General features: G+C 41.3%; 1 protein-coding gene across 7 annotated transcripts; it reads left to right on the top strand.

Moving 5' to 3' along the window:
* Positions 1-13631: 13631 nt before the first annotated feature.
* RNF6 (ring finger protein 6) lies at positions 13632-26191 on the top strand. 7 transcript variants are annotated; one of them, XM_080659350.1, is made up of 6 exons: positions 13647-13909; positions 14569-14649; positions 17119-17320; positions 18911-19006; positions 23384-23502; positions 24149-26185. In XM_080659350.1, exons 3-6 carry the CDS (start codon positions 17137-17139, stop codon positions 24215-24217), a joined length of 468 nt encoding a protein of 155 aa, XP_080515476.1. In that variant the 5' UTR covers positions 13647-13909; positions 14569-14649; positions 17119-17136; the 3' UTR covers positions 24218-26185. The 7 variants fall into 7 exon arrangements, with proteins under 7 accessions (XP_080515474.1, XP_080515476.1, XP_080515470.1 ...); XM_080659344.1 differs by having other exon boundaries at positions 23384-26191; XM_080659345.1 differs by having other exon boundaries at positions 13674-14124; positions 23384-26191.
* The last annotated feature ends 1635 nt before the right edge of the window (positions 26192-27826 follow it).

The following is a 27826-nucleotide window of genomic DNA, read 5'->3' on the forward strand; positions in this document are numbered from 1 at the left end:
AACCAGATTCGGGATCTTTCCATTTAACTAGACCATTTTCTTTTGTTTTATTCTGACACCAATGTAGCTCCATAGGTGTCTTTCCATCAGCATCACAAGTGAAGAAATTTAAATTAAGGCTTGGTGCAGCCTACCCGAAGGTGATTTCTCCATCATCCCCCCTTTTTGTTTTTCAAGTTGGGATTTTAAGAAATATTTTGCCCTCCTAAGAGGCCAAAACCTTTATAACATCTAAAAGTAAAATATAGTTACTATTTTTTATTTGATAAAGCTTTCCATGCAATTTTAAGTATATTAGATCGGTTAAATTTCAAAAATATTTCCTTTAAGAAGAGAGAACAAATTTCCTGTATTACTCTGGGCCCTTGGAGCTTTCCAAGAATCATCTCTGTTAAAGCCTTGAAATTTTAACATGGAAAAAACGATCAAATATATATATATATATCCATATATAATTTTAATTACCACAACTATATAATTTCTCCCAATTTAATTTGCACTTTGTACTTTTAAAACTGGCAAGTCAAACATTTAGCAGTCCCAACAACATCCTGCTTACTTTGGGGGAAGTTTCAGCAACAGATCTGGCCAAATTTCTTTTCATGCTTAATAGATAAAGACAGGTCTTAAATTTTTTCCTTCTTTTTCGCTTTTCGAATCAATAACTAACACCCAATTTGGCCAAAACTTGCATTTCCCTGCGAGTTCTTTTATAATTTTTAAACAATACCTTAAGCAATCTCATTGCGGGAGAGCAGATAGCCTTGCCCTCTCCTGCCACCTTTGAATTTCTCTGCACCAGAGACGGTTTCATCAGTAGAGTTTCACTTATTACAGTTTTTAAATTCCAAATACCAATTAAGATTTTAATTTGAACAAGAAACCACATTATTTTATAATCTAATTCTTCCCCATTAGCCTGGCTGAAAAAGACGTTCCCACCCTACTTACAGATCCTGTTTCTGCAGTTAGTCCGTGGCGTGGGCTTTGCGTGTGGTGAATTTCCCTCACCTTTTTCTTGGTGAATTTTCCACACCTGTTCTAGGTGTATTTTTCCTCCCTTCGCTCTAGGCGAAAAATATCATCTCCTCCAGATGCCCCTCGGTCAGGCGCCAGATGTGGAAACCCCTTTCACGTCTGTGTGGTTCAGGGTTCCAGTTCAGGGTTTGGGTTCTGGAGAAGGCCGCACACAAATGAAAGAGACTAGAAAAGCATTAATTTGGGAAATGGGGGCCAGGCGGAAGCCCAAGAGAGGACTACTACTCGCTCCAGCCTTGCCATCCCTTTTATTAAGATTAAGATTATGGGATATACCCATATCCCCTAGGCCAGTGGTCGGCAAACTCATTAGTCAACAGAGCCAAATATCAACAGTACAACAATTGAAATTTCTCTTGAGAGCCAAATTTTTTAAACTTAAACTTCTTCTAACGCCACTTCTTCAAAATAGACTCACCCAGGCCGTGGTATTTTGTGGAAGAGCAACACTCAAGGGGCCAAAGAGCCACATGTGGCTCAAGAGCCATGGTTTGCTGACCACTGCCCTAGGCAGGAAACTCCAATAATAGCCAATCAGCGAATTTACTTAAGACTAACAGGTGGAGGCTGCTTCAAGTACCAATGTCTATTGATTAGCTCTGACCCTTCAGAGCAATTAAGGTTGTCAGCCTTCCGGATTCCCATTCACACCTTTCTACTAATAAAACAATGATCGGCTTCTGGCACTAGATGACGTCTGTTTTGTCTTTTAGTTGTAGTTTTGAAGTGGTTGTGCGAGGCAGCAATTTCAGGTGTTTACCTATGCCACCATCTTGGTTTCTCATCAAAGTGTGCTTTAAATGTGAAGTATCTAACCTCCCATTCTAAGGTGGAATGTTCATTATCTTTATCATCAAAAGCACATATTAAGTATCTACATCTGAGTGCAGTGTTAGACACAATAAAAAAAAAACAAGTTAAATCAATCAACACTCAGGCCTTTTAAACTTTTCAAAGAAAATATTGTTGCAAAAAGTTTCTCAACTAACTCTATAAGCATCCAGAATGTAAGTTAGACCTTAGAAACAACCAGAACCAAAAAAAAAAAAAAAATGCTTCCAAAAATAACTTTTTCTTTCTCCCCTTCATCATGTGAGTGTCATTTGTTCTTATAGTCACTTCCTACACATGACTAGAAACATGGCCACTAGCAGTTGCTGAATTTGATATCAGGTAATTCCTGTCATTAAAGAAGAATTGACTCTGTTTCTCAATTCCAGTTCTATAAATTCTAGGAAGGACTCTGGTCCAGCTAGGTCAAGGGTCCATCCTGGACCAACCCAATGTCATGGGGTCAGATGAGAGAGCACCTTCATTGGGAGGGATGAGAAAGATGGAGGTAGGGAACTCACAGGAGAAGTGAGAGTACTGTGAAGGAGAGAAAACAGGGCAATGTGATGGAAAGTGGGACAGGAAGGGGATTACTTTAGATTGGGTGGATGGCCAAGGACTCTCTGAGGTGATGATGCTTAAATTGAGCCTGAATGATGAGGAGCAAAACAGGCTAAGGTAAAGGAGCAGAGTGGTCCAGGTGGACCAGAAGGACTATAAGTGTAAAGGCCTTAAGCTGGGAACCAAGCAGCAGAAAGAAGGCTTTTATGATAGCAGTGACATGAGTAAGAGAGAAAGTTGTGTGTCATGAAGACAAAGAGGCTGGCAGAAGCAGATTATATAGGGCATGTTAGACCATAGTAAGAGGGTTGGATTTTATTTTTAGAACAATAAAATGCTATTGAAAGGTTGTGAGGAGGGGACTGACTAGATATGATTTAAGGTTTAAAAAGAATATCCTGGCTGCAATGTTTAGAATGGATTGTATGAGGCAAGACTGAGATAGATAGATAGATGATAGATAGATAGATAGATAGATAGATAGATAGATAGATAGATAGACAGACAGATAGACTTGGGAAGTAAAGAAAAGGAAGGAGTCAAGAGGACTTGTAAGGATGTTGAAATGGGGACGACTTGAGAGGACCAAGTTTAGGAGAAAAAAGTAAGAGCTTCATTTTGGACATGTCAAGCATGAGATGTCTCAAATATATAAGTGAACATAACTAGTGGGCAGGTAGATATGGGAGTCTAGAGAAAGATCTCCAAATCAGGGATCATTTTTAGACCTTTGTCCCTAGTTGTCTACCCCTATGAAATATTAATACCACAGATATACTGAATATTTGCTTATATACTGTGGCATTTTAGAGGGCCACAAGCCACTGTACTACCTAAGAATTTTTTAGCCCCTTCAGAACCAATTTTTGACCCCTTGTGGGTGATATCACTCCATTGAGAACACACGATTCATCGATATACAAGTCATTTTTGACACTACCGTAAAAGTAGTTTTGGTGGTGAGGTAGGGGTTGAAGTCAGTCTGCATTGGATTGAAGGGTAAGTGTTAATTAACTAAATGGAACAATGAGTGTTAGATATATTTATAGCAGAATGGTTAAGAGAACTGACTCTCTAGTAATGCAGTCTGGCTTCTGTACCCAAATCTGCAACAGGGCAAGCTGCTTTACTCTCTGGTGCCTCATTTTCCTCATCTATAAAACTGGAATAGTAGGAGTAACTATCTCATGGGGTTGTTGTGATGGTTAAGGGCATTAGTAATATATGTAAAGTATTTAGAATTGTGCCTAGCATATGGTAAGTGTTCTGTACATGTTACTAGTAGCTATTATTCTCATTTATGATGTTAGCTGTGAAGGAGAAATGAAGGATAGGGCCTGACTAGTATAGCATCAGGCCTATCACTGGAAGTGAACATAGGATTGAAAGAAACTTTATTAGTCAGAAGAGACTGGAGATATTTCATTGCTCAATAGATGGAACCAGTTGCAAGGGAGATATTAAGGATAACATGTAGTTCTGTACTCCTAAAATAGCAAGAGAGAATGGGTCAGTGTATAGGTGGAAGGCCTATGCTTGAGCATCTCTTTGTGGTTAAAAGATGGGAAGGATAAGAATCATTATCACATATACATCTATTGCTGCCATACAAACAACTCCGAAAGGTAGGTCATAAAACAATGAATTATTATTTCTTACAATTCCATAGGTTGGCTGGGCTTAACTGAGTGGTTCTGTTGATCTCACCTGAAGGTACTCATGTGGCTGCAGGCAGTTGCTAAATAGGAGCTGGAGGGTCTAAGATGACCTTATGTCTATGTCCGTAGCCTTGGTCCTGGCTCTTGGCTGGGCCTCTCCACATGGTATTTCCTATTCAGCAGTCAAGCCCAAACTTACTTACACCATGTGGGTGTGCTCTAAGAGGGCAAAGGTGAAAGCTTAAGGTCTCTTGAGGCCTGGACTCTGGAACTAACACAATATCACTTTCTCTTGGTTCAAGCAAGACACAAGAGCAGCCCAGATTGAAAGAGTGGGCAAGTAGACTCTATCTTGATAGTAGGAAGTATAAAATATTGTGATCATGTTTTTTAATCTACCTAAGTATAGATACATATGAATCTGTAGATTTGGTGAAAGTTGAAGTAATTCCTTTTCAGGTGGCTTTGGTTTTCTCTAGAAGACAAAAGAAAAGTTCTCCTGCTGTGATGAAGAGATGAGGTGGAAGGTAAAAAAAAAAAAAAGCAATGATTGCATATCTGAAAAGACTGCACATTATAACAATCTCTGGGCAGAATAGGAATGAGAACTGGTAGGATTTCATGGTAGGACTTGTAGCCAATGTCAAGGGCCTATTTGTAGGTGTGGCCTTGCATTTATAACAATATTCATCTGTCCTACTGTGAGATTTTCATCACCAGCACACAATAGCCCAGGTGGAAGCCAAGGCAAAGACAGATGTTACATTCATCCAAGGTTAGGGCCTCACCAGGTGGGTATGATGACAATAAGGGGGTGGGGGTAGGGGGAGAGTTAGGATTATTGGCAGTAGAGTAGTTAAAATGACAGATTATTATTTAAACTGGTAAGGAAGGAAGGTAGAACAGGATTTTCTCTTTTATATCATAACATGAGCTTGAATTTTTTTCAATTTAAATTTTTTGCAAGATTATTTATAAAATAAATACCTGCATAATTCCTTGCTTTTTAAATATTTGTATGTGGTAGCAAGGCCTTTCCATCAAGTACATACTAAGTAAAACAGACAGCTGAACAATAATATAAGTAGCAGGTTAAAAATGATTTCTCCTTTTCTTAGCTAACAGATTTCCATTACTATGAGTGATAAGGTCATCCCTAACTGGAAACCTCTCACATTAGTTGTTGATGAATTCTGCTCTCATGGTCTATAAGTATTAAGAATTTAAAGTATTTTTAAATTGATACACAGTACTATATAATCTTGTCGTTTTTACCATCATTGAATATCTTTTTTCTTGCATAAGCATATTACTTGCTATTTTTTCAGTTTAATATGTTTCGCTACACAATAGTGTAGCAAGTAATCTATATGAACTCAGTTTAGTTTTGTGTTTACTTTTTCAAGACTTACTACATCACTCTGATTTATTCCAATATGTTATACCTTCCAGCTAGCTGGACTCTGTTGCTCAGGCCCAATCATCAGAAAAGCCAAGTCTTTGCTGGCTGGTTCCTATACAAACATGGATCTCCTGTGAGCCACATAGCTCTCTATCACACATAAACATGGTGAGGTCACTTCTACAACCACCTGACACTTAATACCCAAGGCTATTTGTTTCTATGCAACTCCATGCCCAGAACCTCTGGGATTTTTTTCTCCCTTAGAAGCCCTTCTCCCCTACCAGCCAAGGTCAAGTTCCATTAGATATTGTCCTTTCTGCTATGAAACCCTACATCCTGTTTAAATTTTAACATGTTGTTTTATTTACATTATTCCTCTGCTCAAAAATCTTCAAGGACCCTATGTGACCTTTCATTGCCTATAGCATAAAGTTCTAACTACTTCATCTAATATTCCAGGCTCTGTATTTACTTTAGCCTAACTTATTTTAAGGCAGCTTGCAATAGAAACATTAGGATTAAATTAAAATAACTAGCTCCGCATAGCTAAATTTTCCACAATCTGAGCTCTTCTGTATCTCTAATATCCTAACCAGTTTCTCACAAGCTGCTTCCTATTCAATAAAACAGTGGTTCTCAACCTTGGGTGTCCATTGGAAATATCTGGGACTCACTCCAGCAATTCTGATGTAATTGACCTGGGCTACTGCCTGGCATTGGGATTTTTAAAGCTCCCTGGTGATGCTAATGAGCATCAAGGTAGAGAACCACCACACTAGAGCAAGTTTATTGATCCTCCCTAAAACATTCGTCATTCTGCTCATTTTCCCATCAACACTCCCTTTTCTTCTTTACTTATCTAAATCTTACCCACTCTTTGAGATCCAATTCGGGTACTTCTGGGGTCTTTCCTGATCTCTCAGTACAGATATACTCCCGTAGTAATGACTTGTTTACACTTATTTGGCACTTAGCATATTTCTTTTACCTTTGTGTGTTTATCCTATCTCTTCAACAGGATTCTAAGGTGTAGAAGGACAGAGACTGTTTTTTTACAGCTTAAAAAAAATTTTTTAAATGCTTTTATTTGAAAAAGTTGATTATCCTTAAACTAGTTTTATGAAAAATTTGACCAGTCCATTAAGTTCACCCCAGTGTTGTCCAGCAACCCCTCTTTGGTGAACTGCAATGTAACTGGTTTACTTTTTTTTTTATTAAAAAATTCTTTTTCAATTACAGTTTACACTGAGTGGCCAGATTATTATGATCTCTGAACGCATAATAATCTGGCCACTCAGTGTATATCCTATATAATAAAAGGCTAATATGCAAATTGTCCCCTCAACCAGGAGTTCGACCAGCAGGCAGGCCGGCCAACTGCCCATGTCCCCTCCCCCTGGCCAGGCTGACCCCACCGAGGCGTGAATTCATGCACCAGGCCTCTAATATATATATATATACACACACACACTGAGTGTGTGTGTATATATATATATTATGCCAGATTATTATGCGTTCAGAGATCTTAATAATCTGGCCACTCAGTGTACATTCAACATTATTTTTTATGGCTCTTTTATCCTCAGAACCTAACACAATACCTTTCACACTATGTATTATTGTGTGTTTTATGGGAGATGATGTTGGTGATGGTGATGGTGATGATGATGATGGTGTAGCGAGCAGATGCCAAGTCAGTGCGCTGACCCCTATCCCTGCAGATTACCTCTTTGTGGGGCTATTACCCTTAAGCTACCAGAACCCCTTTTTACATACAAAGCTGAAGTACTACTTGGAATTAAGCCACCCCCACTTTAACTTAATGACTGTGGGTACAAGTATCAATTCTCCTGCTCTTATGGCCTTTGGTTGGGGCAGCACTGGAGTGACCTACACTGTCTCCTATGTCCCCTCTGAATTTAGGTCAAATTGGATTTTGTACCCTTACTTGGCTTCTTTCCTTCCCTCTCACTCCCTTACTGGTTTTTCCTGGGAGCACTTCCTAAATAAATCATTTTCACGTGACTTCTAGTCTAAGGTTCTGCCTTTGAGGGGGTGGGGAAGAGCCAACCTAAGACACATAATAATAATGTGACAGTAGGAATAACAATAATCAATATTATTTACTGAGTATTTTCTATGTGCAAGGTATTGACTCATTTAATCCTCAAAATTAGGTAGGTACTGAGGTTATAGACTCATTTTACAGGTTAGGAGAATGAAGCATATACGGATTAAGTAATTTGCTCCAGGTCACACAGATAGCAAAAGAAGAAACTGAAAAAAAGAAAAGGATAAACCTACAGGGCAAGGACAGTAGGGGATCAAATAAAATAAAAATAAATTAATTTCAACCAAATTACTACTTAAACCCTGTGGGCTAGTTAGAAACTAAACCAGAGAGGAAGGGAGAGGGGGAGAGAGATAGAAACATCAATGATATTGCCTCCTATATGCCCCACACTGGGGATTGAGCCTGCAACCTGGGCATGTGCCCTGAATGGAAATCAAACTGTGACCTCCTGGTTCATAGGTCGATGCTCAACCACTGAACCATACTGGCCGGGCTCAGCAAGGTATTTCTTACACGGAAGTTATTTCCTTCCACCTGCCTTCTGCTCCATCCCTGCTCTGTTATTTATATGACAATATTTACTGAGTTCCTACTGCATGCTGTGCCCTCTGGCTGCTAAGGAAACAGTTGGTATATTGTCTGGAACATGGTGGGTATTCATTAATATTTGCTTCCTTTCCACTGACATTGACATTCATATGGACTTGCCATATCTGTTCTGATGTCTCTTCTAGTAAAATAGCAAAGTATCAGAAGGAGGTGGGGCTGCAATGTAATGGAGGCAGAGAGGAATATGCTTGGCACTCAGGAGATTCACCATAGACATTTCTTGGTATTTCCATGCCTGATTATAACTAAGAACTGGCAAATACAGCAATGACAGACTGATAAGAGTGTAATAATCAGGGACTCAAGCCCCTCAATGATGAGTGCCGGGCCAATCCATCAGTCAAGCCACCTACAGCAGAAGTGATATCTCTAGTGGAGGGGGATCCAGAAAGTGTGGTGGAGGAGGGAGATAATGAGTATCAGTTATAGCCTTGGACCAGCTGTAGCAGTAGAGTCTGTAATCCATCCCATTACCCTCCTCTTATGAAATTTCCCAGAAATTTTGACTAAGACAAATTATGGAGAAACTGTGCTTGGATAGAGTTAAGTTAATGTGAAAAGTAAGTGATCTAAGCAAAGGTAGACTATAGTGAATTCTGTTTGTGACGTGCCCAAACCCATTTTCTAAGCTAGTGCATCTCTAGTCTAGCTGCTATGAGTGTTAAATAGCAATTCCAAAACAGGAGAATTGTCCTTGGCCAAACAGGAGCCATCCCACTGATGAGGCTCTGCTGCCTTCCTGCCCCTGAAGATCTGGTCCAATAGCATAGGGGTACAAAAAACTGCCTTTTTGGTTAACACTGCTGGAGAATTTTGTGGGATCAGCTGAGTCTCATTCTTGTTTCCTTGTCTTCCTAACCAATTCTGCTTCCTTCACTCCCTTTATCCAGAAAGCACTCTCCTAATAAATCAAGAATCCTTGCCTCAGGATCTATTTTTGGAGAACTTGGCCCAACACAGTCTTTGCCTAATTTGGTAGATGAGATTGATGAGAATAGTGTTGAACACTTTGGATTTTCTTGCTCAAGCTCCATTCTCTCCTTCTTCTAGTATGCCATCTTGTATAAAGTCTGCAAAACTAAAATTGATGTTACCTAGACTTTCTTGCAGCCACAGTTCTGGATGCAAATTATTTCTCCCAGTTAAATGTATTCACCAAAATGTGGAAAACTGAACCAAAGCAGAGGCCATATTTTACCCACTTAGGGCTATTTTTCTGATGGTTTTGGGAAGGTGAGATTTTCTGCAGTAGTGATTCAGCTCTGGGTTACCAGGTCTGATAGTGTTAAGAGGTAACTGGTGGCTCTGATGGCAGAGGTTTTCTGATGTTGGCTTCCAAGATCACTGTATTGTAGTAGCTGAGACAGTGCATTCTTGAACTTAAGACTTCCAGTGGCAACATCAGAGATGGTACCGCTCCTCTCAGATTGGGCTCCGTATGAATGTGGGAGTCAGTCTGATGCTCAACTTAGAGCCCACTCCTTTATCCATTGCAAATATTTTGTAGGTGCCCAATTCTCTGTAATAAATACCTTTCTGATCTAAAAGGGCAGAGTGATTTTTGTATCCTGCCTTGTACTCTGGCTGATCAAAGAAGATTCTTCAGCTGCAAGAACCCCAGTAAAAGAACCCAATTAAAAAGAGAATCTCACAAATGCATTTATTGGCAAAATAGCTGAGTCTCTTGGGTAAATAGAATGCTCTTTGTTTCTTTTCTAATTACTTACCTACTTGCCTATAGCCTCCACCTGAGAGATCTTAGTCTTTTAGTTTATATGACCATTCAGTTCTTTTACTCACAGTTTACCAACAACGCTTCCATGACATAATTCCAAATGGCCAGAAAATCTGGGGTATGTATCTGTTTTAAATAGCTGTGGCTAGAGAAATGAGGTCACATGGTTAGAGTTGTTCCTTACAAGCAGCAACTCTGAAAGGAAATGATGGACATTTCTAGAACACAGGTTTAGAAGGTTGAATCCTCCATTTTCCTGGGCTCACACTTCTATCTGGAGGAATTTCTGGTAGAATAAAACTCTAAACTATTGCTATAGGGAGTGTATTACTTTGCTAGGGCTGCCATAACAAAATACCTCATTTTTATTTTTTTTTATTTTTATTTTTTTAAATATATTTTATTGATATTTTTACAGAGAGGAAGGGAGAGGGATAGAAAGCTAGAAACATCGATGAGAGAGAAACATCAATCAGCTGCCTCCTGCACACCCCCCACTGGGGATGTGCCCGCAGCCAAGGTACATGCTCTTGACCGGAATCGAACCCGGGACCCTTCAGTCCGCAGGCCGACGCTCTATCCGCTGAGCCAAATCGGTTTCGGCTAAAATACCTCATTTTTAAATTCTTAATTGTAAAAAGTCCTGGAGTTAAAAGATGCATACACACTAAAAAGGCCAGGTACCATCCCAGTAAATGGAGATCACAGCAGAGATTTTGGCAGGTCCTGATACCTGGAAATACAGATATCCAGAAGGATTCATCTCTCTGTCCCAGCTATCACTTCTACTCTCCTTTTCTAGTCACTTTGTCTTGGCTACAAAAACTGTAGCAAGGTATTGGATTCAAGTTACATATATTGCCTATCTACTCACAAAAATCTGAAGCTTCTCATCAGGTAAACCATTTGATTGGATTTTGACTCTTAGGATATATACGTTTTATCATTTTAATATTTAAAATACTTTTGCACTCAATGGAATATTTCACTCTTAAAATGCATATAGATATATAAAATTATTTCTGGTTGGGTTTGGTATCCTATCTAATAAAAGAGTAATATGCAAATTGACTGTCACTCCAACACACAAGATGGCTGCCCCCATGTGGTCAATGATGGCTGCCCCCATGTGGACACAAGATGGCTGGCACAAGATGGCCGGCAGGGGAGGGCAGTTGTGGGCAATCAGGCCAGCAGGGGAGGGCAGTTGGTGGTGATCAGGTCTACAGGGGAGGACAGTTGGAGGGGAGCAGGCCTTCAGGGGAGGACAGTTGGGGGCGACCCAGGCCTACAGGGGAGGGCAGTTAGGGGTGACCGGGCCAGCAGGGGAGGGCAATTGGGGGCAACCAGGTCTGCAGGGGAGGGCAGTACTGGGGCAGCAGGGGAGGGCAGTTGGGAGCAACCAGGCCAGCAGGGGAGGGCAGTTGGGGGGGACCAGGCCTGCAGGGGAGGGCAATTGGGGGCAACCAGGCCAGCAGGGGAGGGCAGTTAGGGGTGACTGGGCCAACAGGGGATGGCAGTTGGGGGCGACCAGGCTGGCAGGGGATGGCAGTTGGGGGAGACCAGGCCTGCAGGAGAAGGCAGTTGGGGGCGACCAGGCTGGCAAGGGAGGGCATTTAGGGGTGACTGGGCCAACAGGGGAGGGCAGTTGGGGGGGATCCAGGCCTTCAGGGGAGGGCAGTTGGGGGCGGCCAGGCTGGCAAGGGAAGGAAGTTAGGGGTGACCGGGCCAGCAGAGGAGGACAGTTAGGGACAACCAGGCCTGCAGGGGAGGGCAGTTGGGGGCGGCCAGGCTGGCAAGGGAGGGCAGTTAGGGGTGACCGAGCCAGCAGGGGAGGGCAGTTAAGGGTGACTGGGCCAGCAGGGGAAGGCAGTTGGGGGCAACCAGGCCTGCAGGGGACGGCAGTTGGGGGTGACCAGGCCAGCAGGGGACAGCAGTTGGGGGCGACCAGGCCTGCAGGGAAGGGCAGTTAGGGGCTACCATGTTGGCAGGAGAGGGCAGTTAGGGGTGACCAGGCCAGCAGGGGAGGGAAGTTAGGGGCAATCGGGCCAGCAGGGGAGCATTAGGCATTGATCAGACTGGCAGGGGAGTGGTTAGGGGATGATCAGGCTGGCAGGCAGAAGCAGTTAGAGGCAATCAGGCAGGCAGGCGAGCAGTTGGGAGCCAGCATTACTGGATTGTGAGAGGGATGTCCGACTGCCTGTTTAGGCCTGATCTCACCAGGATTGGGCCTAAACGGGCAGTTGAACATCCCTCGAGGGGTCCCAGATTGGAGAGGGTGCCAGCTGGGCTGAGGGGAGCTCCCCGCCCCCCAGTGCACGAATTTCGTGCACTGGGCCTCTAGTACTTTATAAGAGGTTTTCTCTGACTTGTACTCACAATTTTTGAGGTCATTGTACTAACATGCATTAATCTTGTTTGCATTTTTCTCTGCTCATCCATGCAATAGTCTGAGGAGAATATTGTGCCAAGTGCTGTGCTAAGTTCTGGGACTATAAAAATGAATAAAATCATTTGTTAAAACTTAAGGAATTTAGACTCTTAGATGGCGAGACTTATAAATTAACAGAAAATCATTGTAAGTACTTTCTCAGTGGCTCTCTGTTTCCATTGGAAAGGAGGGCAAGGACCTTTATTGTCTTATTCTCTGCTGTTATCACTAGTATCTAATACATAGGGGCACTCAATAAGTATTTAAGTGAATGAATGTGCTAAAATAGTTATACACAGGGAGCTAAGGGAGCTCCCAAAGGGACATCTTCCTAGTTTTATGTGTGGGGATTTGGTTGGAGGGTGGGGTGAGGGTGTCACTTCAAAGGTATAATTTTAAAAATCCTTGAAAATGACTTCTGAACTGAAACCTGGGAGATAAAGGAAGTTAAATAATATATAGGGTTTGGCATTGCTTAGGAATTCCTCTGATGGTTGTCCTGTGATGCCAAGAAAAGGTAGTCTGTAGAGGTATGCAGCAAAAATATCTGAAGGGCCTTGTAGACTGCAATATTCATTTCCATTTTAATATCTACAAGAATACGCCGACTTCTTTTTTACTTGTCCATCCACACTGGTAGCTCATGGATGCTAAAGACAGTTACCTAAGCGCTCAGTATCACGGTGGAGATAGAGTAGCTCCTCATTCCTTGAATGAATAAATGAATGAAATTAGTAACATCAGGGTGAGCATTGTGTAATGATTAAATCTTGTGGATAGTAGGATGTCAGGAATGTAGTTTATAACGAGAGAGAGTCCTAGTTAAGGGCTTAACTAATGGTGAGTTTAAGTGTCTCATCTCAGAAATAATATCAGACACGTGAATGTGAGGGGTTTCAAAGTGCCTTCCTAGCGGTACAGTGAAGAAACACAAATAGAAGCACTCCAGAATTGATTAGGATTTGTCATTTCCAGGTCTCAATGAGCCAGAAGAGCCTGGCTGGTTAGCTATGGGATACCTGGACATTAGGTAGATGGGAACAGACTGTTGGATAGCACTCTGTAGCCGGGCACGGCAAACAAGCGACACCAAAGCTCAGAGTAGGTGCTGGTACTTCCCAAGAATGGAAAGCAGGCGGTGCTCCTAGGACTATGCGGCTGCTATGAGCGCGGGGCGGCCGGGTGCTTGGCACTGCAGTAAGGAGGCCCAGTGACGCCCAAGCGCAAGTGCTGAACGCGTGGCGTGGAGGGCGGAACGCGGCAGGCGGGCCTCCGGGATCCCGCCGGACGCTGTTCTCAGGAGCACTCCCGAGCGCCTCTTCTCCACGTAGGGGGTTAACCTGGCCGTGGGGAAGAACGGCTGGGGCCTGCAATTCCCCCTCCACATCCTCCCTCCAGAAGAACCATCCCAAGCTGCAGCACCAGCTTCAGTAGAGATTGGAGGGCGCAGCGGCCTCTCGGGCAAGCCTCTACCGCCTCCCGGTCACAGCCTCCAGGACCTGAAAGGAAAACCACCTGCCACGGATTTTTCTCCGGGCAGGGGCAGAATACCCCGGCTGCTGGCGAGGTGAGCTCGGAGGAACGCGCTGGGATCCACCACTACTTCCGGGAGACTCTGAGAAAGCCGGCCATCCTGGACGGCCCTCATCTCTTCTCCGATTGGTTAACTTCTCTCTGACGGAGCTCCCCTAACTGGTGATTGGATCAGATGCACCGTCTGTCACCTGCCTCCCTGTGGGAAGCGGGGTCGCTAAGGGAAGCGGTCCTCGAGGCTGGGCAGAGGTTGGTTGGACTCGAGCCCAGTCTGTTTATTGTAGTGCAGACCGTACCCGGCGCGAGCCTCCGTTGCAACCGCCAGAAAAGGAACCAGTAGCCGTATGGAGGGCGGGGGTGGCAAGAAAGTGCAGGTTTAGAAGTAAATTGGAGTCATCTAATCCTGGCAACATCCCAATGGGAACGCGATAGGAAGGCAGGCCTTTGACAGGGGAGTTGTAATCCCAGGAGCAGTGACAGTGTAGGAGGCAAGGCCTAGTTTCTGTGGCGAGGGAAGAGGCCTTGGGGGAGCTTTTCATGATCGAATTATTTGGGGATCTAATTTTCTAGGTGAGCGTCTAACAAAATCCACTGGAGATTTTGCTTTGATTTTGCAGCAGGGTCGGGGACTACCAGCGGCTCCTAACCTTCAAAGAGACGACTTATTAAATACTTTATCTTTTATTGCTTCAGATGGGCAGCTTCAAAAACACAAAAACCATTGAAAGATGGATAACATTGCATATATTAAAAGCATGTTGAAAGGAAAATAAGGTATTCATTTTGATTTAGTTATAATTATACAAGAAAATTACCTTTGAGAAAAAGCTCTTAAGTTTTGAATACTATTAGGGTAGCTTGATTTTATGATAGAATTCAAATTCTTAAATTGTTTAATACAAAAATCATATTATTGCTGTACCTACCAAATATGATCTTTACTATTGATGATCTAGTCCAGGGGTCCTCAAACTTTTTAAACAGGGGGCCAGTTTACTGTCCCTCAGACAGTTGGAGGGCCGGACTATAGTTAAAAAACAACTATGAACAAATTCCTATGCGCACTGTGGGCCCAGGAGGAGTCGGCTGCTAAGCAGGACAGGCAGCGGCACCTGGCGGGCCGGATAAATGTCCTTGGCGGGCCGTAGTTTGAGGACGCCTGATCTAGTCGTATTATTCTGAAAATAAAAAGAAATCTTGAGTCTTTAGTAATGTTAATTTGCATTTGGTTGGATAGTGCTACTAGATCTTTCCTTAAAAATGATGTAATAATGACTTAAAAAATCCTTGAATTGTAATTTACTGTTAGAATATGCATGGAATTGGATAGTTGTTTACTCATACAATAGTTTAGACCTGTAGGCTGATTTCACTTTATATTTAAAGTAGTTTGCACCCTAGACTACTCAGTGGATAGAGCATCAGTCTGCAACTGAAGTCCTGGGTCCAAGGTTTGATTCTGGTCAATGGGTCCTGCATGCTCCTCCCCGGCGTCTGCCCTGGTAGGGGCTTGGGCAGGAGGCAACCAATCGATGTTTCTCACATCAGTGTTTCTCTCTGTTTTTACTTCTCTCTTCTACTCTCTCTAAAAATCAATGGAAAAATATCCTCGGGTGAGGATTAAATATTAATAAATAAATAAACAAACTAGTTGGTTTATTAAACACTGAGAGTCACAACTGTTGCTTCACTGGCAACAGTCATTTAATCGTCCAGCCTCTATTAAGTCATGTGTTATATCACATACCAGAAATTGTTAAGCAATGATTTATTTCATCCACAGAAACACCCAAGTTAGCTCTTAAAGATTGACTTGCCCTACCCTGGAAAATTCTGACCAAGGATTAGGGATAAGATCTGGGCATCTGTGTTTCTTAAAATTTTCTCATGTGAGTTTGATGTGTACTCCTAGTTAATAACAGTTGCTTTAATGATTTACTAAATAGATTTGTTTAGCCCAGCTCGTGTTTAGTTGCTCAGTGGTCGACCCATGAACCAAGAGGTCACTGGTTTGATTCCCAGTCAGGGCACTTGCCCAGGTTGTGGGCTCGATCCCCAGTGAGGGTTGTGCAGGAGGCAGCCAATCAATCAATGATTCTCTCATCATTGATGTTTCCCTCCCTCCCTCTCCCCTCCTCTCTCTATAAAAATCAATAAAAATGTATTCTAAAAAAATAGATGTATTTAAGAAATTCTAAAATATTTATGAAACAAATAATTTCTTCCCCTTGATATTCTAATAGTTTAAAATTAAGCTGCTCAGGAATGACATTTAAATATAATCCCAAAGATAGTGTTTGCCTGCAGGGGTGGGCAAACTTTTTAACTAGAGGGCCACAATGGGTTCTTAAACTGGACCGGAGGGCCGGAACAAAAGCATGGATGGAGTGTTTGTGTGAACTAATATAAATTCAAAGTAAAGGAGCAGAGGGGAGAGCAAGAGAACCGGATAGAACAGCTGGATCCGGCCCTCGGGGCCGTAGTTTGCCCACGGCTGGCTCTAGGGAGTATCAGGACGTTTCAAAGGCACTCAGAAACCTCTGGGACTAGACCGTTCCAGGTTTAGGGATGAGGTTTGGGATAGGGAGACACAAAATGCTCTGACACACTTTAACAAACCTCAGAGCTATGCCTTGGGTATTTTTTCCTGTTAGATTTAAGGAGACATCAACTCTAAGTCTATTCAATAGATACAGTCAGCTAAATTATTTTTACCTCAACAAAAGTATAATTGGGTCGGGGTGGGGGATCTAATATTACATTTATGAGCTTTATTTTGGGAAGAATACCCTTGCTCAAAATAAATGTAAAAAATACCTTCCCAATAGCCATTTGCTTATTAAATAAAGGATGTGTATGATCCAAGATTAAAATTTGCTAACATGAAGAACCCAGATATTTGAAACATTATTGAAGGCTTTTAGACCAACTGTACTGCAGAGTCAAAGGGTAAAAAATGAGATAATCACGTTGGTATTCAGGTATGAGAAATGTGTGGTGAAACCAAAGCCAGTCTGACTTAAATGACAGCTTTAGGCAAAGAAGTAGGTCCAATTGTGTTCTAGCTCCTAGAAGCTGATTTTGATTTTATATGGAAGTTCTTCACTGTAAGATTTGGCACATGAAATCTTTGAGTAGGGGACAAAATTTTTAAATGAGTTAAAAAAAAAACTAAGTTAAAAACATGAAGCCATGTGTAGTCTGTGACTAATACCTTGAATTTTATATATATTGTTTGAACAGAAAGCCAGGAATCTCAGTATGAATCACTCTAGATCTACATCAGATGATGGTGGTGAAGAAACCTCATTTCAAGACCATGAAAATGAGAGAAGATGGCAACAAGAGCGACTTCACAGAGAGGAAGCTTATTATCAGTTTATTAGTGAACTCAGTGATGAAGATTACCGACTAATGAGAGACCATAATCTTTTAGGCACCCCGGGTAAGAGATGGTAAAAAAGGAAACACTTTTTTCATCATCAAGGAAGAATTTCAAAATAAGGAGAGTTTTTTTCCCCCCTTCTTCCTCCTCCCAAAATATCCTGTACTTTTTTTTTAAATCCTCACTCAAGGATATGCTTATTGATTTTAGAGAGAGGAGAAGGTAGAGAGAGAGACAGAGGGAGGTAGGGGGGAGAGAGAGAGAGAGAGAAACATCGATGTGAGAGAGAACATCAATTGGTTGCCTTCTGTATGTGCCTGACTAGGTATGTGCCTTGACCAGGAATCGAACCCACAATCTTCCTGTATATAGGAGGACACTCCAAACAATTGAGCTATACTGGCCAGGGCAAGAACTTTTTAATATAACAAAATACAAAATCATAGGCTTACTTGTGTATTTTATAAATAGGTAAGAATATTATACATAGAGCACTGTTATACAAATGCCAAACTGACAGGTTAATGTACATAATAGTGTCATATTTACATAGGTGGTCCTATTTCTCTTAAGTAATATTTGTACAAATAAAATTATTGTAGTTGTGTGTCCGTCCCCTCTCCCCTCTGCTTATCCATGGTTTCTCTTTCCGAGGTTTCAGTTATCCAAGGTAAGAAATAAATTTCATGCCATTCTGAGTACCATTATGAAATCTTGTGCTATCCTGCCCTGGATGTAAACCATCCCTTTGTCCATCATATCACCCTGCATACATTACCCATCCATTACTCACTTAGAAGTTGTCTCTGTTATTAGGTCAACTGTGGTGATATTGTGGTATTTATGTTCAAGTAACCCTTATTTTACTTAATAATGGCCCAAAGCCATTCACATAACTTAATTATAGTATATTTTTATAATTGTATTATTATGATAGTTGTTGGTATTTTGGTGTGCCTAATTTATAAATTAAACTTTATCATAGGTATGTATGTATAGGAAAAAACATAGTATATATAGGGTTTGATATTATGCATAGTTTCAGGCATCCACTGGGGGTCTTGGAACTTATCCCCTATGGATAAAGGGGACTCCTATAGTTAAAACCCAATTGTAACTTATTTGAGGTATTATAATTAATTTAACTGAGTTAATAACTACCAAAAAGTCCAATGTGCTCTATAAATTTTTTACAAATTTATTTTACAAATGAACTCATTGAAATTTGTATGCTTGTATATTATATATTTATATAGTGCACATTTGCATATTGTATATTGATGACCCATGTAATGAACTATTGAGGTGAAGTTCAAGTAAATAAAGATTTGAAATTTGCTCTATAAATACGCCCTTCTTAATTTCTTTTTAACTTTGACAAAAATTCATGGAATTACAGCTTAAGTGTATCAATGAGGGTACTTTATTAATTATTAAAATAAAACCTTAATTTTAATAAAATATTAATGAAGCACAACCAAAATGATGTGTATTTACACCAGTTTAATATTTTTAACTCTTCAATGCATAGAACATGAAAACAATAAAATGTCTTCTACAGCTAAAGATTAGTCTTACCCTTCATGAGTTATAATAAAACTTTGTAATTTAAAGTTTTTCATTTCAGTGAACAATTTTTCATTGTTTTAGGAGAAATAACATCAGAAGAACTACAACAGCGGTTAGATGGAGTCAAGGAACAACTGGCATCTCAGCCTGACTTTAGAAATGGGACAAATACCAGAGGTACTGTGGACTCCTTTCCATAAGAAACATGTCTGATTAGAGCAATTGCAGAAATGAACTTACTAGATCTTATACAATATTTTTTTAATGTTTTCCAGTTTTGATGTATTACTCAGATAGCATTTATACATTATATGCAAAGCAGTATAATTAGGCAATATAGGACAGGGATGTGTAATTAGGTAATATGGACAGGCAATATAAATACAGAAATGTCTTACACACAGAGATTGCCTTCAGGGAGCTCACATATATGAAATAGTATGCAATTAAGTTAATTACCAGCATAGTTCTTTTTAATCTTAGAATGTACACACTACTTTGTTTAAAATAATATAACTAAACCTAGCTTCTAAAAATTTATGTAGGGCAATACAGAAAGACTGCAGCAGGAAACCTGTTTTACTTGTTTTGGTGTTTGCTTTGTCATTTTATTGAGCAAATACTAAGTCATAATATAAGAAGTTGTGATAAAAAACAAAGTTCTTATGAAAAGAATTCAAACTAAATAAGAAGTATATAAATTTTAAAAGTAAAGCCAACTTTAATGTTCCTCTTACCAGGTCTACTTCCTTCCCCAGAGGTATTTATTACTAGTAGTTTCATATGTAATGTAAGAGCATTATATTATTTAGGGCAAAGATTATTAATAACCAAAAAATAATGGCTCAATAAAATAGAAGTTTATTTCTCTTTCATGTTAATAGGACAGGGAAGGTAGGCAAACTTTGCTCCATAAATCCTCCCGGGACCCATCCAATCAGCAGTTTCTACAACTGTGCTGTCCACATGTGACTAAGTTCAAATGAAATAAAAAATGCAGTGCAACAGTCATGCTAGCCACATTCAAGTGCTTAATAGTCACATGTGCCTAGTGGCGTCTGCATTGGATAGGATAAATATAGGACCTCTCCACTATGATGCAAATTTTTATTGGACACAGCTTCTCCAGGATACTGTTTGCATAATCAAGCTAAATCACAGTCATATCCAGGTTCCAGCTGGCATGAAGGAGATGCAGGCACCAGCCTGAAAGTGAGATATATCACTTCCATTCCCATCCCGTTGATGAGAACTTAGTCATATAGCCACACCTAACTGCGAGGCAGTCCAACGTGAACATTACGCTGCATTTACAATGGAAGAAAGGTAGGATAGATTTTGTTAGGTAAATAGTGAACTCTTGGACACACACCCTTATCACTACATTCTAGTAATTAAAGAAGGAAGTACCATTTAGGTAATGTTTACTTGCATTTTACTATGTCTTTTTCCAAATTAAAATGCAAATTGGATATTAACCACTTTCTACTTTATATTTAGATATGTAAATTATACTACCATATTGGTACAACTGGTAATACTGGTCCTTTGTTTTAATTGAAAATGTACTTACCACGTACAAAATAGTTTATATCTTTAAAATATGGCTAAAGTTGGTGTTTATTTTATGATACCAGCAGCTGATTAACAACCTTAAGTCAACATTTAAAAAAGGTTTTGCCCAGCCAGTGTGCCTCAGTGGTTGAGCATCGACCCATGAACCAGGAGGTGACTGACTGATTCCTGGTCAGGGCACATGCCCAGGTTTTGGACTCAATCCCCAGTAGGGAGTGTGCAGGAGGCAGCTGATCAGTTCTCTCTCATCATTGATGTTTCTATCTCTCCCTTCCTCTCCCTTAGTCTCGCTGAAATCAACAAAAATATATATTTTTTAAAAAGCTTTTTATGAGAGATTGCAGTAATGAAACGAAACCAAAGCAATCTCATTTAATAGCTGTTTTTGAGTAAAATAAAATCTATGTAGTTAATGTGCATTAGTATGCCTTTCATTCAGTTTTGCACTTTGTGTAATCTACTAGTTAAATAAGGAAAACAGAAGTTATTACCACAGTAGTAGTATCAGGTCAAAGAAGACTATCAGGAACACATTAATTTCTAAAATTGATTCTTTCAATAAAATGAATTTTTAATCTGATTTGCATCAGATACTGTTATAGAGGTTGGAAATTTACCAGTGAATAAAATAAAGCCCTTAGTCTTCATGGAGCTTATGTTCTAAATGAACAGAAAATGTATTTTGTTATCCTATCTAATAAAAGAGTAATATGCAAATTGACTGTCACTCCCACACACAAGATGGCTGCCCACATGTGGACACAAAATGGCTGCCACAAGATGGCCAGCAGGGGAGGGCAGTTAGGGGTGACCAGGGCGGCAGAGGAGGGAAGTTGGGGGTGATCGGGCCTGCAGGAAGGGCAGTTGCGGGGGACCCTGGCCTGTAAGGGAGAGCAGTTGGGGGTCACCAGGCCTGCAGGGGAGGGTAGTTGGGGGCGACCAGGCCTGCAAGGGAGGGCAGTTGGGGGTGAACAGGCTGGCAGAGGAGGGAAGTTGGGGGCAACCGGGCCTGCAGGGGAGGGCAGTTCGGGGGACCAGGCCTGTAGGGGAGGGCAGTTAGGGGTGACCAGGCCGGCAGGGGAGGGCAGTTAGGGGCAATCCGGCTGGCAGGGGAGCAGTTAGGCATCAATCAGGCTGGCAGGGGAGTGGTTAGGGGGTGATCAGGCTGGCAGGCAGAAGCGATTAGGGGCAATCAGGAAGGCAGGCAGGCGAGCAGTTGGGAGCCAGCAGTCCTGGATTGTGAGAGGGATGTCCGACTGCCCGTTTAGGCCCGATCCTAAGGATCGGGCCTAAACGGGCAGTCGGACATCCCTCGAAGGGTCCCAGATTGGAGAGGGTGCAGGCTGGGCTGAGGGAGACACCCCCCGTGCACGAATTTTGTGCACCGGACCTCTAGTATTATGTATAATGGCTAACATTTATTGAATGCTTTGTGAGTGCCAGGTATTGACTATTCATTTTATATACACTAGCTTATTTTATCCACTGTGACATTTATACTGCTACCTCTAAATTACAGATAACGATACAGCTATAGAGAACTTAACATCCTAAAGTTTTCCATAATATAGTTCTAATATTGTATTCCGAAAGCCAGATTTCTTTAGCTGTACATTTTTGGCAATTCCTGAGAAATAGGAAAAAAATTCCCAAGGTTACAAAAATACCTAGTTGCAAAAATGTCAATTGAGTTACCCTTACCAGAAGGATTCCACAAATTTAGAATGAATTATATATAAATTTTCCACAGTATATAGTGATATTGCTATATGAATAAAGCAGTCCAACTGTATAATTTTGGTATAGACATATTTCTCATTTGCCTTAATATTTTGCCAATAACAGGCATATAGAAAGCAAGGGTGAGGATTTCCTCACAGCTTTGCATAAATAATATTTTACATAAATATATTTTAATATGCTTATAGTGAACTAGAGGCCTGGTGCATGAAATTGGTGCACTGGGGGGGGGGGGGTGTCCCTCAGCCCAGCCTGCACCCTCTCCAATCTGGGACCGCTCAGGTATCTCTGTGAGATCCCTGTGGGATTGGGCCTAAACCGGCAGTCAGACATCCATCTCATAATCCAGGACTGCTGGCTCCCAACCACTTACCTGCCTGCCAGCCTGATCACCTAACCACCCCCCTGCCAGCCTGATCAATGCCTAACTGCTCCCCTGCCAGTGAGATTGCCCCTAACTGCCTCCCCTGCCGGCCTGGTTGCCTGTAACTGACCTTCCCTTCTGGTCTGGTTGCTTCTAACTGCCCTCCCCTGCTGGCCTAGTTTAGGGGCAACCCATAACTGACCTTCCCTTCTGGCCTGGTCGCCCCCAACTGCCCTCCCCTGCCATCCTGATCACCCCCAAGTGCCCTTCCCTGCCAGCCTGGTCCCCCACAACTGCCCTCCCCTGCAGGCCTGGTCCCCCTCATCTGCCCTACCCTGCCGGTCTGGTCGCCCCTAACTGCTCTTCCCTGCTAGCCTGGTCACCCCCAACTGCCCTTCCCTGCAGGCCTGGTAGCCCCTAACAGCCCTCCCCTGCAGGCCTGGTCCCCCCCAACTACCCTACCCTGCAGGCCTGGTTACCCACAACTGCCCTTTCTTGCTGGCCTGGTCGCCCACAACTGCCAGCCTGGTCACCCCAACTGCCCTTCCCTGCAGGCCTGATCGCCCCCAACTGCCCTGCCTTGCAGGCCTGGTCCCTCCCAACTGCCCTCCCCGGCTGGCCATCTTGTGGTGGCCATCTTGTATACACATGGGGGTAGCCATCTTGTGTGTTGGAGTGACAGTCAGTTTGCATATTACCTCTTTATTATATGGGATATTTTTTGCAAAGTTGTTTTTTGCCAATTTTTATTAAAATGCACAAATGTTCTTCAATATAATTTAATTTAATGAAAACTTTATCTTACAAGCTTTCAATAAAAAAGCTAAGGATAGATTTTAAGAATTGATCTTAAATTGATTTGGCTTGCTTTCCAGACTCAGCAGTCCCTAGAGAAAGTTCAGATGAAGATTTTCTACTAGAATGGTTAAATACCTTTCGTCGCACAGGCAATGCGATTCGAAGTGGACAAAATGGGAACCAAACTTGGAGAGCTGTGAGTCGAACAAATCCTCATAGTGGAGAGTTTCGGTTTAGTCTGGAAATCCACATCAATCATGAGAATAGAGGATTTGAAACTCATGATGAAGATAATATAGGCGTTCCACTTTCAGATATTAGCAGTGATCATACTACAAATAGACAGCAAAGATCAACTAGTCCTGTGGCTAGGCGAACAAGAAGCCAAACCTCAGTGAATTTTAGTGGTAGTAGTTCCAACATTCCAAGGAGTAGGCTTGACTCAAGAGGGCAGAATTCAGTAGAAAGATTTTTCTCAACCTCAGGAAGTTTAAGAAATGGAACTGGGAGAGCAGTTGGCATTCCTAGAACTAGTGCTCCACGTGCTAATTTCAGTAGTCACACAAACCAGTCAGGTGGTAGTGAACTCAGACAAAGGGAGGGGCAACGATTTGGAGCAGCACATGTTTGGGAAAATGGGGCTAGAACTAATGTGACAGTGAGGAATACAAACCAAAGATTAGAGCCAATAAGATTACGGTCTACTTTCAGTAGTCGAAGCCGTTCACCAATTCAGAGACAAAGTGACACTGTTTATCATAATTCACAAAGAGAAGGTAGATCCTTACAACAAACCATTAGAAGGTCTGTTAGGAGGAGAGGTATAACTCGTGTCTTTTTAGAACAAGATAGAGCACACAGAGGAACATCATATACCCCATTCTCTAACTCAAGACTCGTGTCAAGAATAACAGTAGAAGAAGGAGAAGAATCTAACAGATCCTCAAGTGCTGCACGACATCCAACAATCACACTGGACCTTCAAGTGAGAAGGATTCGTCCTGGAGAGAACAGAGATCGGGATAGTATTGCAAGTAGAACTCGATCTCGAGTAGGGCTAGCAGAAAATACAGTCACTATTGAAAGCAATAGCGGGGGCTTTCGCCGAACTATTTCTCGTTTAGAGCGGTCAGGTATTCGAACCTATGTTAGTACCATAACAGTTCCTCTTCGTAGGATATCTGAGAATGAGCTTGTTGAACCATCCTCATTGGCTCTTCGGTCAATTTTAAGGCAGATCATGACTGGATTTGGAGAACTGAGTTCTCTAATGGAGGCCGAATCTGAGTCAGAGATTCAGAGAAATGGTGAGCGTTTACCACAGATGGATTCAGAACTTAGTAACCTAGTGAATGACATCAGCCAGCACCATGAAGATTCCTCTCCAGACAGATGGGCCCAAGAAGACAACACTGAAATGAGTGGTGAAGGTGAGACCACTCAGCCTCATATCCCAAACAGTGATAGTAGAAGTGGTGGGCAGTTGCGGAATTCAGATAACTTAGTGGAAACTGGAACACTACCTATTCTTCGCCTTGCTCACTTCTTTTTACTGAATGAAAGTGATGATGATGATCGCATACATGGCTTAACCAAAGAGCAGATTGACAATCTTTCTACCCGGAACTATGAGCATAACAGTATTGACAATGAACTAGGTAAAATCTGTAGTGTTTGTATCAGTGACTATGTAACTGGAAACAAGCTCAGGCAATTACCTTGCATGCATGAATTTCACATCCATTGTATTGACCGATGGCTCTCAGAGAATTGCACTTGTCCTGTATGTCGGCATCCTGTCTTAGGGTCCAGTTTAGCATACAATGGATGAAGTGATGGTTTTATTAAAAGACTGCATTTCAGTGGAGCTGAGTATTCAAGTATTCTTTTGTTATTTGTAATGAACTAACCAGGATGAAAAGTAACATTATTATAGTTAAACTATTTTTTGTGTGCTTTTTTAACTTGTTAAAAAGAGAACATTTATATAAAATTTAAAATATAAATGTTAAATTATCCAAAAGTACAGAATAGTTAATATTGCTAGAACCAAATAACCTTTACAATGATTTTATTTTGGTGATTTTGTCATGCTAAGCACTTTTGTATACACTGCACAGTTCAGTGGGTTAAAAATCAATCTTCTTTTTCTTAATAGTACAATAGATTTTACTTGAAACTTCAAATTCCATAGTCTTAGTACTATGTCCAGACATTGGTGTCTAAGCCTTTCATTACCTTTTTATTCTAAGGACAATATCTTCTCATGAAAAAATGTTTGGCTGAATGTTTGCTAAATGTATTTAAGTTACTTGAAATGTTAAATTTAATATGCAGCATACCATATGTGTATATATAGCTATATAATTTTAAAGTTAAAATATTCAGTCTAAATGATACCAGTGTGGTTGTTATTTAAGCTTTTCAGTTATTACTGCTTATGGCACAATGTTTAATATTTACAAGATCATCTCTGGGAGAGAGTGGATTAAGATATTTAAAAATAGAGATAATTTAATGAAGCGTCTCTGACAATCTGACTTCTTAGACAGCAAGCAATATATAATATTGAACAAGTTTTTTTTTTATTAGAACGTGGACATTTTAGAACATATAGGTTATTTAACTTGAGTTCAGCCTTTTTGTGACTTTTTGGAAAATGAAAAAATTCTTCGATTATAATAAGTAAGGTACACAATATGCATGGATTCTCAGATTTTATTTTAGAGTCTAAAGAATGTCTATAAAGAATCAAATGCATAGATAGTATGTTAAGTTCACTTGGAAGCCAAAAACTCCAAATAAAACAAAATACCCTTAAGAGAATGTAGAATTTATATAAACACAAAGTATGCCTTGAAGATCTATTTCTACCAATAAATATTAAAACAAAGCTGTGTGTGAACTGTCCTATTGTTCCACTGTAGTATATTCACTCAAAAAATATTTATTTTGTACCTACTAGGTGCCAGGCAATGTTAAGGTATTGAGAATTCAGCAGAGGATTAAAAGACAAAGTCCCCATTTTCACGGGAAAGACATATTTGCTCTTAGAAATTGAAAATCAGTTGACAATGAATTACTGTTTTGATTTTCATGTTTGTAAATATATGATACTAGAGGCCCAGTGCATGAAATTTGTGCACTTGGTGGGAGGTTCCTCAGCCCTCCCTGTGCCCTCTCACAGTCTGGGAGCCCTCGGGGGATGTCTGACTGATGGATTAGGTCCAGAGGAAGCGGACCTAAGCCAACAGTTGGACACCTTATTGCTGCCATGGAGGCGCGAGAGGCTCCTGCCACTGCTGCTGCACTCGCCAGCCAAGAGCCTGGCTTCTGGCTGAGCGGCGCTCCCCTTGTGGGAGCACACTGACCACCAGGAGGGCAGCTCCTGCGTTGAGCGTCTGCCCCCTGGTGGTCAGTGAGCAGCCTAGCGACTGGTCATTCCGCCATTCGGTTGATTTGCATATTACCCTTTTATTATATAGGATTGTTTTCCTGTGGTGAACTACTGCTTGGGCAAAATCACAAGAACACATACCTAAAGACTAGATTCTGTAAGATTTTGCTATATCTCAAGATTTAGTTTTTCTTTATGATCAGTGATTATACAGAAGGAGCAAAAGTAGGTTTACAATTGTTAGTATGTGAAACATAGAATTATTTTATTTATTTATTTATTGTATTATTTATTTATAACAAATGTAAACCTACTTTTGCCATTCCCTGTATTCAATTCAATAGATGCGTGCCCAGGAATTGTTAGGGAGTACATTTAATACCTGGAGTAAAAGGTTTTAGTAAAGATCATGACTTTCTTTGAAGTAAATGGTTTATGTAGATCAGTTATGGATCATAGGACTGTGAAGTTTGATTTGAAAACTTTAAATACCAGACTAAGAAATTTTTACTTTACCTTACAGACTATAGATGTCTCTTGATGAATTTTAGTTCTGAGTGGTAAGATCATTTTTCATGTTTCAGGAAGACTGGTGTGCTGTGTAGAGGTGTTCTCTCTTTTCCACCTCCAGCACGGAAAAGGAACAGGTCTGGTTCCTGAGTGGAGGAGCTGGGGATTAAGAAATAAAAGAAAGAAAGAGACCAGATAGAAAAATAGAAACAAAGCTGGGAGCCAGGTGTGACGCCATCCTCTCTGATGGAGAGGCAGGGACCCCAGAGCCCTCGCAGCACATTTATTTAATACCCCCAAATACCAGGAAGTATCACCAAAACTTAGGATCAAAGGAGCTTATTTGCATTCTCGAGTAGGCCCTAGTATTCCTGGTGCTTGCCTGGATTTACATATCAAAGCCCGCTCCCCAGCACCTGGACGAAGGTAAAAAGTCAGTACTGATAACGCCCCCCACCTTCTTGGGGAGGGCGTAACCAAGACGCCTCAGGCTCAGCTGGCAACAATTTAAAGAAATGCCCATGTGCCTTCCCAGGCAGCCCTCTACAGTGGTGCAGTGTTCAGAACACAGTGGGCCGGAGAGAGATGGGAAGCAAAAAAACAATAAAGGAAC

Source organism: Plecotus auritus, assembly GCF_963455305.1.
Source record: "Plecotus auritus genome assembly, chromosome: 3".
Taxonomy (NCBI): Eukaryota; Metazoa; Chordata; class Mammalia; order Chiroptera; family Vespertilionidae; genus Plecotus; species Plecotus auritus.

Excerpts from the sequence above, each read along its gene's own strand:
- RNF6 (XM_080659348.1), top strand. The coding sequence starts at position 17,137 with ATGAATCACTCTAGATCTACATCAGATGATGGTGGTGAAGAAACCTCA. Across the intron at positions 17,321-18,910 it reads TAATCTTTTAGGCACCCCGG|GAGAAATAACATCAGAAGAA; the intron begins GTAAGAGATGGT and ends TCATTGTTTTAG. Across the intron at positions 19,007-23,383 it reads AAATGGGACAAATACCAGAG|ACTCAGCAGTCCCTAGAGAA; the intron begins GTACTGTGGACT and ends CTTGCTTTCCAG.